The following is a 17,125-nucleotide window of genomic DNA, read 5'->3' as shown; positions in this document are numbered from 1 at the left end:
TTTTAAAATTAGGGACGTTGATGGGAAGTTTTGCCAAAACGATTAAAGGAGGTTTCCATCGGCTTGATGCGACAAATTACAGAGAAAGGTTTGCGAGAGGGAGAGAGGGGGCGAGGTGATCGATCGAGTAGGTGGAGAAATGGCCACCATCACTGTTCCTCCTTCTCCCCTTTCGCCTGTTGAGGACGCCAAGAAGCTAAGAAAAGCCTTCCAAGGTACCACCGGCATTTCCACTTCTACTACTAAAATGGACAGAGAGTTGTGTGTTCGTATGCATCTTTAGTGTGCGCCTTCAAACGATAGGGTTGGGAACGGACGAGAAGACGGTTATTGAGATCTTGAGTCATCGCAGCGCCGGACAGCGATTGGCGATCGCCAAGGCTTATGCTCACCTTTACGGCGAATCACTGCTCGAGCGCCTCCACTCCGAGCTCTCCGGCGACTTCAGGGTAACTGAATCTAGCCCTTCCGACATTTAGTTGTTTTGATTGTTGATGGCCTGAAACTAGGTTCATGCCTGATGTAACATCGTTGACTTTTACAGTATGTTTCCCCTTCAATATTTCTGTATAATTATGGATTGTCGTTACTCAGAATGAACTGATCTTTTGAGCAGAGATGAATGTATCTTTGAAGAGACTCAATTTGGGACCTAATTACCCTTTGTATCCTATTTTTCCAACCAGTCTTTTGTTCTTCTTTTTGTACGTTTTTCCTTTTTTTTTTTTTGTCTCTTGATTCTATTTATTTACTCATGTTCAATAATATCATGGTAGGCTAAACGCCCTCCCCCATGTCTTGGCCATTTTCACTAATGGTTAGTAGTCATCCGTGATTTATCTCCTTCGTGTTGGCCTAGGGACGGGTTGGCGGGGGTGCTGGGGGCGAGCGAATCGCCTTTTGCCACATGATAGGCTAAACGTTCTAGTTTCCTCAAACAAATTTCAGTTTATTTTAGTTTTAATAGAATGTAGAACAACTGCACTTTAGACTGAGAGGAAAAGGGAAAGAAATAGGATTTAGAGTGGAAACATTCACTTACAACTTAAATTGTGGTCTGAGTTTTTTTTTTTTTTTTGGTTACAAGCATCATCACATGAGGTATTTATAGAAAGGTTTCAGACTTATTTTTGGGAAGGCAAGGTGACATCATAACTTATGTCTTTCTAGATAGAATGTATTCTTTCACAATTGTTGTTCCCCTTCTTTAAACTTTTGGGAAGGCAAGGTGAAATCAATACTTGCTCATGCAGCATCTGCCCTCAATAAGCTTTTCCAGCATTCTGATTGTGCCACAGCATTTTGAATTTTTCTCATAAGGAGTATTCTGAAAATGTCTGCACAATGATTTCATATCTTGCTTTCATTTGAATTTGCTTGCTGGTGATTCATTCTCAGATAGTATGGTGCTTGACGGTGGTGTGTCTGATGACATAGATAATTGTCTTCTTGGTGATACTAACAGTTAATTTGTGGCCTTGGGAATTTCATTGTGCTATCAATTCTTCTAGTGTTATTCCAATTAATATGTACAGTGTTTTATTACCTGATTATTGTTTTATTGAGCTTTAGCTAATGACTTTGCCACCATGTCAAGCCCTACAAGTCCATAGTTACCCAAAAGGATTTTGAGTAAATCTTTATCACAGCTTGGTCGTAGAGCTATATTTGGGATAGTGAGGAAAAGCTTAGTATTTCTAGATAGGGATGCATTTGACATTTATTTGCTTCGATTCACACTCTGGTTTTAGCCTCTCCTTCATGATAATTGGAACTATCATTTGATTGCCTTTTTAAAATCAAATTCCTTTATCGTTTATTTTTTTTAATTGATTATAGAAATGTAAACAGTATGTTATGGATTTGGCCTTGATGTATATAATAGGTTCATTTTGGCTTTGTATAAAACAAATGAGCTCTTAAGTAGCACTTCATTGTTTTTGTTGCCTCAAATTGCTTTGATTCCTACTGCTTCTTATGCATTTTGTGCATTTATTTATAGAAATTATAGAATTTGTTAACTTTGTTATGATATACTATCTTTTTTAGAGAGAGTGATGGAATAGGATAGTTCTAAAGTATATCTTTTTGAAGAGAAAAATTTGGAAGGATAAAAACTAGAAGGAAAATTTCCTCTCCAATTTCAACAAGTAGTAGGTAATGAAAATTAAAGGTATTTATGAAACCACCTTTTAAAACTGATATGCAGAAAAGTGGGGGAAAATTTTCAAGGAATACCTGTTAGTTAATGTCTTAGTTGAGAAATTTCTCCTCCCCTTCATTCATCATTTGTAGTAAACAATGAAAAAGTTCATTCGATCTTTCACTTAGCCATTCTTGCTAGGTCCAAATAAAAAGTGTCTAGAAACTTCACAACTGAAAGGAAATCTTTATAGAAGATCATGATGCAGATGTATGATGTCAACCACCTTTCTTTTAGTATCAGGTTCAATACCATCTACACAAGAATGACATTGATTGTATTTGAATCACATATCCTTGTACTCATATAATGAATAATTGTTTGAGCAACAATATTTTAGCTTTGGACCAACAATGCATAAGCCTGAAAACAGGCGTACATTCACTTCCATTTCATCTACAGAAGATGCATTACAATGGACAACTTTGAGAATATAAAGACCTAATATATTCCTAATAGGAAAGCATTGGGCCTCAACTCTGAGCTGTGTTGGTCAGTACGGGCATAATTTACTGTTCCACTTGCCCACCGATCAACACCGTCAGACTGCAACATTGTGGCGACAGCCTCCACGAGGTTATGGAGGCTGTGATAGTCTCATGAGGTCACAGTGGTTGCCATGACCTCACAATCGTCTCCACAACGTTGTGGTGGTTGTTGCGACCTTGTGGCCGCCTTCATGAGGTTGCAGTGGCTACTTTGACCCCATAATCGCCTTTGTGAGGTCACATTAGTTGCTGTGACCTCGCATCCGCTTGCGCGAGGTCATGGAAGCAGCTACGGCCTCACGTTTTTTTACCCCTTTTTCTACTTTTTTTTAATAAAAAGTTTAGATAATTTTTTTTTGATCAGGTAACTTCTTTCCCATGTTATTTCTCCCTTTTTCTTAATTTTTCTCTCTTTCTTCTATTAAATTTTCTCTTCATTAATTTTTTACCTCCTTTATTCATTAATTTTTTTTCTCCTCCATTTATTCATGAAGGTAAACAAAGATAAAAAAAAAACCTCTTTAAGGATGATTAATTTTTTCTCTCCTTCATCTCTTCGCAAATTAAATAGAGAAAGAAAAAGCTTCTTTGAGGATGATTATTTTTCCCTTCTTCATATGTCCACGAGGTTAACATTGAGAAAAAAACCCTTAAAGAATATAAGACACAGATTATTAACAAAGATAAAAAATTAAATATAATATAACTTCTAACATTATAAAATATACAACAACAACAATAAAATCTTATCCTTATCCTACTAGGTGGGGTTAACATAAAATATACTACTACTAATTAACTAAATTATTCTATATATAAATTTGGTTTAATTTTAATCCGATCAAAATAAATCAAAATTAAATCTAGTTTAAATCTACTTGATCTTGCCATGTATACTTGGTGACTTAAGTTAACTTTAAATCGACTTTTACTCCATAAGTATTAAATATTTCACGAGATAATATTAAGACTTAAACTCAACATTCAACATCTCAAATATAACTCAATAGTAAGCATCTATTGAGCATCATTGTAGCTTCTTTAGCTTAATTACTTATGTAAAATATATTCCCTCTTTCAAAAAGCTTAGCCTAGTTAAAATATGTAATCAAACTAGGGTGGTTAGTCAATACTTTTAACTATGTCAATCTAAATTCTTAAGTAGAGGATTTTGGTCTAACATGATCTAAACTCATAACAAAATCTCTTAGGAAAGACGTACTTGCAATGATTGTGTTAGTTTGTTTATTATATTCACATTGTTACAAGGACTACCTAACCCTATACTTGAGCATTTGATGGGTAGGGTGCATGATCCCTTTTTTCTTATAATCATGAGATCGAAATTGTCCAAGAGTTTGTGCAGTGAAGTATAACCACACCCAAATTCCCAATCGATTTATAGTTGAACCCTTTCCCAATACTCTTACCTAGTATAACTATGTGCCTATTGGGCACATGGGTTTGACAATATGTGATGAGGGCGATTGTTTATCAAGTCATCAATTAAGTAGCCTGTGGACCTGTGGATAGTGAGTTGAAGGTTGAGCTACATCATAGGCTATGAATATTTATCTATGGTTTGTAGCTTTGCATGATTGAAGTAGGGGAGACTATCATGAGGTGACACTCTATAAATGCCTGGAGGGATCGATAAAATTCTCCATTTAATACATTGGTAAGAGATTAAACAATTCATGGGTTAGCTTTATGGAACCCCACCAAAGTCCCTTTTTTACTTTAGGTTGTTTGATGTTTTTCCTCATGACGATATAATGTTGAAATATTCCATTATAATTCATATATATATATATATATAATGGAATAATTTTATTAGACTTTAATTAAACCTATCTATATTATCCAATCATAGTTAACAACCAAGCCTTATCCCACTAGGTGGGGTTGACTATATGGATCATTTTATTCCATTGAGCTCTATCCCCTACTATATCATAATATATATAGATTAAATTTGTTATTTTTAGTTAATATATTTTATATTTAAAGAAGATCGAAACTATATCGGCACAACATGATACAATACCGAAATTGTATCGTTTTAATCTGGGACAGAAATCTTGGCACAAGTTGAGATTGTAAATCATGCATTCGATAGCCTTTCATCTTGGTGGTAGTCAAAATTATTTATATCTGATTAGTGACTAAGTTTGCTCTAGATCGTGCTTTCGATCGAACATCTTTTCAAAATGCAAGCAACACAAATAGAATTTATTTAAAAAGACCTTTTTTTTTATCATTCAGTATGCTATTTCATTACCTTCAATATGGTAATGCTCCTTGAGTTCTCTTCCTGGTCCCACTTGTCTTGGTCTCACCTTTATGCATAGATTGAGGTGTCGAGGTGTGCCTTGGTCCCACATGCAAACATGGATTGAGGTTGTGCATCATGGTAGTTGCAGAGTGTGCTGAAAATAGAGAGGGAGAGGAGAGACCGAGGGAGAAAAGGACAAGAAGAGAGAAGGTATTGGGGAGAGAGAAATGGGCAACAGGTAGTACAAGCGAGTGAGAGGGACTAGGGTAGTACAAGCGAGTGAGAGGGACTAGGGAACAGGCGTGCATGGATTAACTGAAAAGAGATGGAATTAATTCTTAACTTCTAAAAGTACCACTACACTGAGTAAATAAGATTGAATCAAACTATTCCATTTATATTAACTTGGTTCAATTTTAAGAGGATGAAATAAATTCAATTGGAGTCCGATTTTAACGCACTTGATCCTAATCACCATGTCTACTCAATGGATTTCACATAGTCCTAATCTAACGTCCAATTGACATCAAAATTTAAATATTAGTTTGATTTAGCTTAATTAGTTGTTAAAAAATAATTTTAAATGAAAATTTTAAATAGGATAAAATTTGGTATCTAACATAGGTGAAGACTTCTTGTGTGCTAATTTTTGTGACATCGGACAAACCAAGAGAATTCGTGTGAGCAAACAAGAAAACTAGGGTTTGATGAGATCTTGTCAAGCTTCTTCTCCCTCCTCTTTGGTTCAAGCATCAAGGAATTGCGTTCAACATAATGCTTTTATTAAATAAAAATTTATTTGATTAACTTAAGAAAATAATTTAGTTAAATATCATTGAAGAAATATGATAATTATAATAGGTGCTCTAATAATTAAAAAAAACTTTGCTTAATTTTTTTTTCAAATTTGGATTCAATTTTATAAAAAAATCTCATATATGAAAATATTTAAATTTGATTGAGCCAAGTCAAGGTTCATATTATTATTATTTTAAATTTATAAAAATAAATAAATAAATTATAAAATTTAAAATATAATTTAAATCTAAAATCTAATATTTTATATCCTAAAATTTGAAAAAAATTATCTCTTTATTTTTTGTTCACTTTAATAATTATCACTATGTCGAAGAAACAAAACAAAATTCAAACCAAATAGTAGAATTTTAAATTATTTTATCCAAAAAGATTTATTTAGGTTTCATAAAACAAAGTATAAGAAATAATGTGATATTTAATATTCAATTTTTTTTATCAAATGTTCATAAATAATTTTTTTTGAAATACAATTATATAAACCCATAAAAATATACGTTTATTTTAAACAAATTATATCCATAAAAATATAAGCTCATTAAAAAAAAATATTACATCGTCAATAATGAAAGCATCTTGGTCCTTCAAATCTAAAATTGTTTCAATGTTAAAGAATTCAATAGAATGCTTTAGTTGGGGCACAGTGTAGTGGTAAGGTGTTTGGTAAAATTATTTGCCCCCAACATTGTGCAACGGTAAGGCGTTTGGATTCACAGAGTGTCATGGTTCAAAACCCAGTTAGGGAAAGGGCAGACTTTATAGTGGATTTTAAACTGTGTAGGTCAGCTGTTGGGCGAATTTGCCACAAGCACTTCAAATTACCAGGTGGGGAAACTGGAGGGAAGACCGCGAACCTCTAGGATTAGTCGGGTCTGTAAGGGGGTTTGGATATCTGGATTATCAAAAAAAAAAAAAAAAATAGAATGCTTTAGTTAAAAGAGGATGTTAGAATTCCAAAAATCAGGAGAGTTACACAAAATTTATTAGGGTAACACAAATATTACAACAAAGAACACTTAAATATGGTAAAGACACTCTCCATCGGCCAAGGCTAATGCTAATTCTTAGATCCTCCCCCCTCTAACTTCACACAAACTTATAACCACATACACTCTAAAACATGCTAACATAACTGCCACAAAGATATAATTGACTCTAAACATAAATTGCCTACAATATATTAATTTTGTTTAGGCCCCTTTTTGTTTTGTCCCCTCTGGAATATACAAGCCATGTTTTGGGCATGTTTTCCCCATGATCCAAACCTGGTCCACATTTGGAACTTGGTTCCTATCATTACCACCTGCTGAAGCTCTAACCTCGTCCTCGAGGATAAAATGAAGAAATTGAGTTTTAAGAATGAAATCATTCTCCTACGTTGTGTCAATCATGCTCTTGCCCTTCCATTTGACTAGCCATTGACAAATCACTTCACCGTTTTGAACAATGTCTCTACTAGCAATCACATATTCTAGTTCTATATCATCTTCTAGTACTACCTCCAGTCACTCGATAGATTTGTACTATCCAATAGCTTTCTTAAGTAATGATTCATGAAAGATGGGATGGACTCAAGAATGAGGTGAAAGTTTTAGCTTATATGCAACCTCTCCATATTTTGCAACAACTGGGAAAGGTCATTAATATCTCGTTGCCAATTTTTGATTAATCCTCCAAGAAACTGTGTGCCGCCTATAGGGGCTTAAGATAAGGAACACCCATTCTCCTATTACAAATTGTAGTGTCTTCTTCTTTTTGTCAGCATATCTTTCATTTGTTCTTGCGCCCTAGACAGAGTACATTTAAGTTGAAGGAGAGCTTCATCCCTATCAAATAACTCCCTTGCCATTGTCTCAACTTTAGTTTCATTTGTTAAGAAACGAATTAAAGTAGGAGGCTTTTGACCATGGATTAAAATATCGCGCCGAATCAGTTGAAACATTTTGTTCCACCCGTCGATCGACATCGGCATCGGTACAACTCGACAACAAGTCTAGCGGTAGTGCTGGAGGGGTTGCGCTATCAAATAACTTGCTTGCCATTGTCTCAACTTTAGTTTCATTTGTTAAGAAATGAATTAAAGTAGGAGACCTTTTGACCATGGATTAAAATATCGTGTCGAATCAGTTGAAACATTTGTTCAGCCCGCCGACCGGCACCGGCATCGGCACAACTCGGCACCAGATCTAGCAGCAGCGTTGGAGGGGTCGCGTGACCCATGCAGCAGTGTTGAAGAGGACACTTGACCTAGCGGCCGCGCTGGGTCGGCTGAGCATTTTTTTAAAATGAAAACTAGAACTTAGATTGATTATCTCAATCAATTCCTAGGTATGATAAAGATAATCCAAAGAGACTTAATTCAATCCTAATAAAATTATCTAATTAATTATATATTTTATTTATTTTCATTCTAAAAATATATAATAAATTATTTATTGATCTCCATTTTTTTATTTTTTTTTCTTTTTAAAAAATTTTATTTTTAATTATTATATTTAAAAAATATTATGGAGGAGTCGCGTGACTCCCGCGGTTGCGGAGGGGTCGCTTAAGCGAGTTAGGGGTTTTAATTAAAATTTAAGTTGATTATCTTAACAAATTCCTAACTATGATAGAGATAATCTAAAAAAGTTTAATTAAACCCTAATAAAATTATCTAATTAATTATATATTTTATTTATTTTAATTCTAAAATATATAATCAATTATTTATTTATCTCCTTTTTTTTATTTTTTTTTAAATTTTTTATTTTAAATTATTATATTTTATATTTAAAAAATACTACAGAGGAGTCACGTGCTCTCGCGATCGCAGAGGAGTTGTGCGACTCTCACGGCCACAGAGGAGTTGCACGATTCTCACGGCCACGGAGGGGCCGCGTGAGCGGGTTAGGGGGTTTTAATTAGAATTTAAGTTGATTATCTAACTTCATAGAGATAATCTAAAGAAGTTTAATTAAATCATAATAAAATTTTCTAATTAACTATGATTTTTATTTATTTTAATTCTAAAAATCTATAATAAATTATTTATTTATCTCTATAAATTTTTTATATATTTTTATTTTTTAAATATTTATGTTAAAAATATTATATATTTTATATTTAAAAAACATCGAAACCATATCCACATGGTATAATACATTATCGAAATCGTATCGTTCCGATTATAGATCGAAACTCCGATATGACTTAAGATTTTAAACCATGCTTCCGACCATAAACTATTTTGAAAGGGGTTTTACCAATAGATATCTAAAAAGAAGTATTATATCAAAGTTATGCCCACGATATCCAATGAGCCCAATTTTTGTGTTGTTTAAAAGCAAAACAACACAAATATCCCTTTAGCTTGTCTATCTGTTTCAGGATGGTAGGAAGAGCTCATCTTAAGCATAGTGCCTTGCAGTCAAAAAATTTCTTTCCAAAAGTAACTAATGAACAATGGATCTCAACTACTAATAATGGATTTAAGAACTCCATGGAGTTGTATAATTTCTTTAGCAAACAATTCACTTGCTATCTTGGCTCTATAAGAATGTTTCGACATGTACTTAGGCGATATGAAACTACGACTAACATGTATATCAAACGAGGAAGAGAAAGATCAAAAAAGATTTGGTTAGCAACAATAAAATAAGATAATTTATTTAAGTATAGATGATGATATAATAGGAGATAGAGCTCAATGGTGTAAAAGAATCCATATAGCCTACCTCATCTAGTGGGATAAGACTTGATTGCTATTGTTGTATTTAGATAACCGATCCATTATAACAAAACCAACTTCATGCCTTTTTGATTGAGGAAGTCCTGTGATAAAATCTATAGAGTTGTTATTCCATATAAGATCCGGTATTGGCAATGGTTGGAGTAGTCCCCTAGGAGCGGTTGCATCATATTTATGTCTTTGACACACATCACAAGATTGCACAAACTCCTATAAGTTTGGAAGAAATTGAATCCTAAAGGAGAAGAATGAAATTCCTATAGGAGTAATTGTATCAAAGGAGATGTAGCAAAAATAACAAGTTTGTTGTTGTAGTACAAAATTCCTTATTGCAGCTCAAAACCCGGATGAGAATATGGATTGTTGGGTCAAATTGGCCATAATTTTTTGGAATTGATGGTTAGCTTTCTCAATAAGATTTTCACCATCCTCCCATGTAGAGTAAGATACCAAAGTGTGATATTCACCTTCTTCATTATTCTAAATAATAAATCAACAGCTTTATTTTCCATTTTTGAAATGTGATTTGTAAATGACTTCAAATTGGTAACCCAATAGCTTGGCCATCCAACATTGTTGATCTATGGTTGTGATCCACTGTTGTAGTAAATGCTTTAGGCTCTTTTGATTAGTGTAGACTATAAAAGGTCTCCCAAGAAGGTAGGGATGCCAATGTTGCACAGACAAAACCAAAGCCATCAATTTTTTTTTTTCATATGCAGATTTTGACAAATTCCCTTCAAATAAAGCTTTACTAAAATAAGTTATTGGTCTTCTATTCTACATTAATACAATGGCAATTCCCTTGCTAGAGGCGTCACACTCAATCTCAAAAGGCCTTGATAAATTAGGAAGGGCAAGAAGTGGGGAACTGGCCAAGAGTCTTTTAAGTTCCAAGAAAGACTCTAAAAAGTTAATCCCTAGTGAAAATTATCCTACTTAGTTAACTCTGTCAAGGGCTTAGTTACTTTACCATAATTTTCTACAAATTTCCTGTAGTGACCCGTCAAACCCCAAAAACTTCTTACCCCTTTGACATTCTTTGGAACCAGTCAATCTAAAGTACATTGAATTTTAGAAGGATCAACTGAAACACCTTGTTCAGATATGATATGACCCAAACATTCCACTGTTATGGTGCCAAAACTACACTTCTTGGAGTTGATTGCAAATTGGTTCTTGAGAAGAACTTCCAACACCACAGAAAGATGAGACAAATGTGTAGGCCAATCAAAACTATACACTAAAATATCATTATAGAAAATCAACTCAAACTTATACAGGAACAGTCTAAATAAATCATTCATTCCTTCTTGAAAGGCTGTAGGGGCATTAGTGAGCCCCAAAGGCATAACTAAGAACTCATAATGCCCACTGTGAGTGTGAAATGCAGTCTTATGAATGTCTTCCTCCTTTACTTGAATATGTTGATACCTCAATTTTAAATCAATTTTAGAAAAAATTGTAGCTCCAAGTAACTCATTAAGAAATTCATCTACCACAGGACACGTATCTAGAATTGCCACCTTATTTAATGCTCTATAATCAACACACATTCTCCATGATGAATCTTTTTTTTTTAACCAATAAGACATGACTAGAGAAAGAACTCACACTAGGTCGAATAACAAAATTGCAGTATTTCTTGAACCCCGCCTCTCGATTTCCTCCTTTTGGTGGTGTGGATAATGGGATGGACACACACTAATAGGACTTTGCCCTTCTTGCAACATTATAGCATGTTGTTGACTTCTTAGGTGGTAACCTGCTCCTTTCTTTGAAAACTACAAAAAATCTTTCCAATAACTGTGATAATTCCTGGTGCTGTGATGCATTCAATTCTAGTGGTAATGTTGTTTAAGAAGGAACTTCCTCTGCCACCCATAAAAGTCCATCAATACTAAGGGAATGCCCTTTCAAAAGACAATACAGGGAGCAAGATTCTACCCCCTTTTTGTCTATTTGTTTACTCTTCTTAGCTGCCTCCAACTTACCTTGTAGGTTGACCACAAGATCTCCATGATGGAACTGCATGGTCATTTCCTTCTAATCCATTATAACTTTTCCCCATGTTTTCAACCAAGAAACTCCCAAAACTAAATCTATACCTACCAATTCTAATACATATACCTCTGTGTTCAACTCAAAAGCTCTCAAGCAAGTGGATAACTTGGACACTTCCTTTTAGTAAACAATTTATGCCCATCCCCAAGTTTAATTCCCAATCTCTGTCTCTTGCACCTTCAATCTGAGAGCCACAGTTAATTGCGGAGAAATAAAATTATGACTGGGTCCACTATCCATAAGCACCACAATATCAATCCCCATTAATTTGCCCTCTAACTTCACGATTCTATTTTCATTTGTACTCTCTGAATTCATACCCAATAATACCACGAGTTTACACTCCAACTCCTCATCTTTTGAATTTTCTGCCTCAAGACCTGCTTTAATTTTTCATTCTCTTCTAACACTAACAGCTTTAACTGCTTCTCTGCACATTGGTGAGGTGGGTGAAAATTTTCACTTCATTCGAAGCATAATCCCTTCGTCCTTTGTTCCATTAATTATGGATAAGTAATCGAATGAATTCCTATGAATTTTTCCATGAACCCTCGCTTCTCTCCTTCTCCTTTTCTTACTATAGAGGCTATAAAGAGGGATCTCTATTTGATGCAGAACCTGCATTACTAGCTTCCTTAGAGTCATGGATTTTGTTAGAACCCCATGCTATTGTATTGGTTTTGCCTATTTAGAAATATTGATCCAGTTTCTTCTGAATTGAATTAAGCCTTGTATATGGCTGAGAACTGCCCAAACCAGCATTGGCCTGGCCGAAACTGCTCCATAATGTCTCCTTCCCTAATGTCTTTTGTGGGATCTTCCCTTCCTCTAGTAATTCCTCTTCAACATCTTTTGTCATGCACATTAATCGCCCTCTAGATAGTGGATTCAACATTTTACTCTTCTTTTGATATGAGGTTGTAAACCACTCATAAAATACCTAATAATTTGCTCTTCTGAGAGACGTGGAACTTATAAAGAAATCAACTCAAAGGCTTCAACAAATTCTGCGACATTGCTAGTTTGTTTTAATGCTGCCAATTCTTCAAAAGGATTCTTATGTATGTGCCTTCTATAACGGGATAAGAGAGCGCATTTAAGTCTTTCCCAAGTTAGATTAATTTTGGTCTCCTTCAAAAGATTAAACCAATAAATGGTGTTGCCTTCCATACTTACATGTGCCAACTTGACCTTAACTTCATCGGAAATATTTTGCACTTTGAAATAAATCTCATCCTTAGTAATCAACGCTACTGGATCCCAACCATTGGTAATTCCACTTTCTTAACATACATCATGTACGCTTCCAATTGATTACCTTGCTGAGACTCTGATTGAGAGGACTTCTTAGCAGAGGTGGATGCTCCCTTTAATGGTGTTGCTTCAACCAGTGTTCCTAATTGTTCGTTGATCTCTTGTAAAAGAGAACCATGTTGTTGTATTTCAGGCATCAGTTGCTGCATAGTTCCTTCATGTCTTCTTTATTTCCTTCTTGCATCGCCATCCTCTCTTTCAAAACATTAACCTTATCTGACATCTTTGGCATTCCTTCTAGCATTCAACCCCTCTTACATCTGGCAAGTCAAATGTTAGAATTCGAAAAATAAGAATAAAGTAACGCAGACTTTAATTAGGGTTAACACAACCAGTACAACAAAAAACACTCAAATATGGTAAAGAAACTCTCTCCACCAGCCAAAGCTAATGCTCTTTTCTGATAATAATTCTCAAATCCTCCCCCCTCTAACTTCAAACAAATTTATAACCACACACATACTCTCAAACATGCTAACATATATGCCACAAAGATATAACTAACTCTAAAACACAAATTGCTTGCTATATATTAATTATGTTCCGACCCTTTTTGTTTTATCCTTCTTGGAATATATACAAGGTATGTTTTGGGTTTGTTTCCCTCATAATCCAACACTTGGTCCACATCTGGAACTTGATTCCTATCAAAGGACTAGAAAGGTTATTTTTTGTTGTTGCTCATTTCAATGTTATATCTACAAAAATTGATTTAATTATGTATAAATCATTATGAAACAAAATAAGTTTTCTAAAAATTAAAACTTAGTTGGACGTAAATATTTTTAGCTCTAAAGGTGGGAGGAGAATAATCAAATTAATTAACCATAAAAGAAACATGCATTACAAAGTAAACATTTAATTAGAATAAAAATTTAATTAGAAGTTATGACATATTTACTAAAAAATAATCATGTAAGTGCTAATAATTAGAATAAATTAATATCGAAAATGTACCATTATAGCACAATATAGTATAGTTTTGGTTAGGGACTAAAACGCTGACATGTTTAAACCTTGCCTGCTGGTCCTATTTGACAGATGATAATTTAAAACATCTATTTTTCTGCAATTTTGATAAAAGAGCCTATTTTAACTATCATTTGAAGGGCTGACTAGATGGAAGTATATGATTGTTAACCAGCAGTTTGATAGTCATCCCAACAACTCCAATTGCACTTTCAATGCTTAAACAAGAATTTAGATCATTTTCCTTGTGATTGGTTAATTCTTTGTGAAGCATATTTATGGAGACTGACACTAAATTATTATTCTGACAGTCATTAACAATGAATTTATTTGTCAACTATTTCTCTATTTAATGGATGAAAAGTTTGCTTGAATAATTATTTGGTGAAATTAAGAATATTCTGAAATCTGATCAATCTTTTTCTTTATCTGAGTATAAAAGCCATTCATCTTTTTGTTAATTTTTTATTTTGTTACAGAAAGCAGTGATGCTATGGACAATGGACCCTGCAGAAAGGGATGCCAAATTGGCTAATAAGGCACTGAAAAGAAAAGGGGACAGGGATCTTTGGGTGATCATAGAGGTTGCATGTGCTTCATCACCTGATCACCTGGTTGCTGTGAGGAAGGCATATTGCTCTCTTTATTCTTCCTCGATGGAAGAAGAAGTTGCTCAAAGCTTCTCCACAGTACACCCTCTCAGCAAGGTACTATTTTGTCTTATCCAAGGAAGTTCTTGAAAACATCATCAATGTTTGTATCTATTGTTTAATATCTCTTACTGGGGAAGGCCAAGATCATCAATATTTAAGAAATATTGTGTTACATTGGTTACCTTGGAGAGATAAGTTCCATTCAATTCATCCTGAGTGACTTGTGATTGTTTGTATTTCTCACTTGGCAAGTGTTTTCATTTCTGCAGTTGTTAGTTCGTCTCCTTACATCATATAGGTATTCTGGTGATCATGTCGATAGTGAGTTGGCTAAGTACGAAGCAGCTCTGCTGTCTGATGCAGTCAAAAGTAATCAAATAGGCCATGATGATGTTATTCGCATACTTAGCTCAAGGAATAAGTCACAGCTTAAGGAAACATTCAAATACTACAATGAAAATTATGGGAAACACATTGTTGAGGTACAAATCAAATCCAGAATCAACTAGTTTCCTTTATATGAAACTTTTTGTCACATCAATAAGACAAATTCATGATTAATGATTTGGATTCTCACGTCTTGCTGTTTATTTGTTAAAATAGCTGATGCTTTGCCTTGATCCTCTCTATTTGCTTCATGGTCCAATCGACATTAGTGAAGCAGAAAAACCTCTAATCTAGGGCAAACACCAATGTAAAACCCCAAGGCCCAAGTGGATGGCACCCAAAACCACCCTTAGTCCGACAAGAGGTCAGGTTGGGTCTGATGGGTCTGGCTAGAGGGCGCCAGCGGTGGGATTAGATTTGAAGGCAGGTGTGCGCCTCCAGACAGATTTGGTGGCACACTTCCTAGACTGGTCATGAACCTCCTACTGCCTCACCCAATGCCTGGTGCCTATGGTGGTTTTCTTTTGACCGAAAAGCTTACCACCAAATTTGCCTGAGAGAAGATCTCCATCAGTAGGTCTATAAGTGGCATGGGTACGGGGGGTGAAGCGGGGCCACTAATAGACCATTTGATTAGGGTGCTCACCTACCTTCAAATTTGATCCCACCATTGGCCCCTCTTGCCGGACTCGACCCTGACGCCGACCAGACCTCTTCGTTGGACCCAACCTGACCTCTTGCCGAACCGGGGTGGTTTTGGGTTCCAGCCATTTGGGTCTCGGGGTTTTACATTGGTGTTTGCCTCGAGTGGGTTTTTGGGGTTTGGATTGGGGGGTGTGGATTGGGCCTTTCCTTCTAAATTTCATTCTCGTGCCTTGGAGGTAGATTGCACTGATTTGCTCAGTCATGGATTTTTCAATATATTTTTAACTTTAAAATTGCACCTGCTCTGCAAAGGAAATGGTTTTGCTTAATTTGAACAATCAAAATTTATGTAAATAGGTCCTCAAAATTTTACCAAATTGTTGCTAATACAAAGTTTAACCCTTCTCTTATGGTGATTTGTCACAATTTATGTAAAAATCTCGCCAATATATTTTAGCGAAAAAGATATTTTATTTGTAAGAAGATATTTTAGCCAATATACTTTGATTTGTAGTGTTAGAAGCTGACTGAGGGTATTTCCATTGTCTATACATATCTTGTAACTCAATGATTATGAGAATAAATTATCCTCCAAAAACTAGTTTCAACTTGTTTAAAGTAGGCGCCTCAAATTTGGAATTTACATTCAAGTTTCTTAAAAAGCTAATTGCAGATTTTTATAACTTTTAATGCCTTGAAAGGTATCAACATGTTTATTGTAGAAAAATTTTATCCAATTCAGCAATCATTAAAACCATTTTCTTTCCCTTTGTATAATTGTTATTACTGTTTGAAACAGTTGACTGTTTGTGGTGTTTATGATACAGGACATTGAGGTCATTGATAAAAATCAATTCACAAGACTGCTGAAAACTGCTATCTGGTGTCTTGCATCGCCAGAGAACCACTTCGCTGAGGTAAAACTACAGAATTGCACACAAAAAGAGCACTTCAAAGTGTTCGACTTTCTTTTTTTTAATGCTCAAGTATGTTCACTCTGTGCAGGTTGTGAGGACATCGGTTGTCGGGCTTGGAACTGATGAAGATTCTCTTACAAGAGCTATTGTTACACGAGCAGAAATCGATTTGGAGAAGATCAAAGAGGAGTATAAGATCAGATATAAAACCACTCTAAGAGCTGATGTAATTGGTGACACCTCTGGGGATTACAAGAGGTTCCTGCTTGCCTTGGTTGGTTCTGAAGACCCATGAGAAAAAAAGGAGATTTATTTCAGAAAGTGTGAAGTGTGATGTAAATGCATAGTTAATAAATAAGGTGTGAGTGATTGGCTTGTCAATAAACAATGATATGAGAAGCTCTTTATGCATTTGGAACAAACATTATTAGTGTGCCATCACTAAAATAATTTGTTGAATCTTTTTGGCAACTAGGATTTTAGATTTCTTTATTATTGATATTGAAATAATTTAATTTCTAAAAGCTTCTATCATCATCAAGCATTTTAATAATAACTTTTAATCAAGATCATTGAATTTTATGCATGTATTTTATACACAAGTCTTCTCCATAATTGATCATGTTTATTAGCTTAATTACGTGCATTATGATGAAGATCTTGA

The 17,125-nt window shown here is 34.7% G+C and overlaps 1 protein-coding gene across 1 annotated transcript; it reads left to right on the top strand.

Moving 5' to 3' along the window:
• The first annotated feature begins 54 nt into the window (after window positions 1–54).
• LOC122041943 (annexin D3-like) lies at window positions 55–16,920 on the top strand. The gene is made up of 6 exons (XM_042601839.1): window positions 55–215; window positions 304–449; window positions 14,339–14,566; window positions 14,782–14,994; window positions 16,372–16,461; window positions 16,550–16,920. Exons 1-6 carry the CDS (start codon window positions 140–142, stop codon window positions 16,754–16,756), a joined length of 960 nt encoding a protein of 319 aa, XP_042457773.1. The 5' UTR covers window positions 55–139; the 3' UTR covers window positions 16,757–16,920.
• The last annotated feature ends 205 nt before the right edge of the window (window positions 16,921–17,125 follow it).

Source organism: Zingiber officinale, chromosome 2A (assembly GCF_018446385.1).
Source record: "Zingiber officinale cultivar Zhangliang chromosome 2A, Zo_v1.1, whole genome shotgun sequence".
Lineage (NCBI taxonomy): Eukaryota > Viridiplantae > Streptophyta > Magnoliopsida > Zingiberales > Zingiberaceae > Zingiber > Zingiber officinale.
This window is presented reverse-complemented; position numbering and strand designations above follow the sequence as displayed.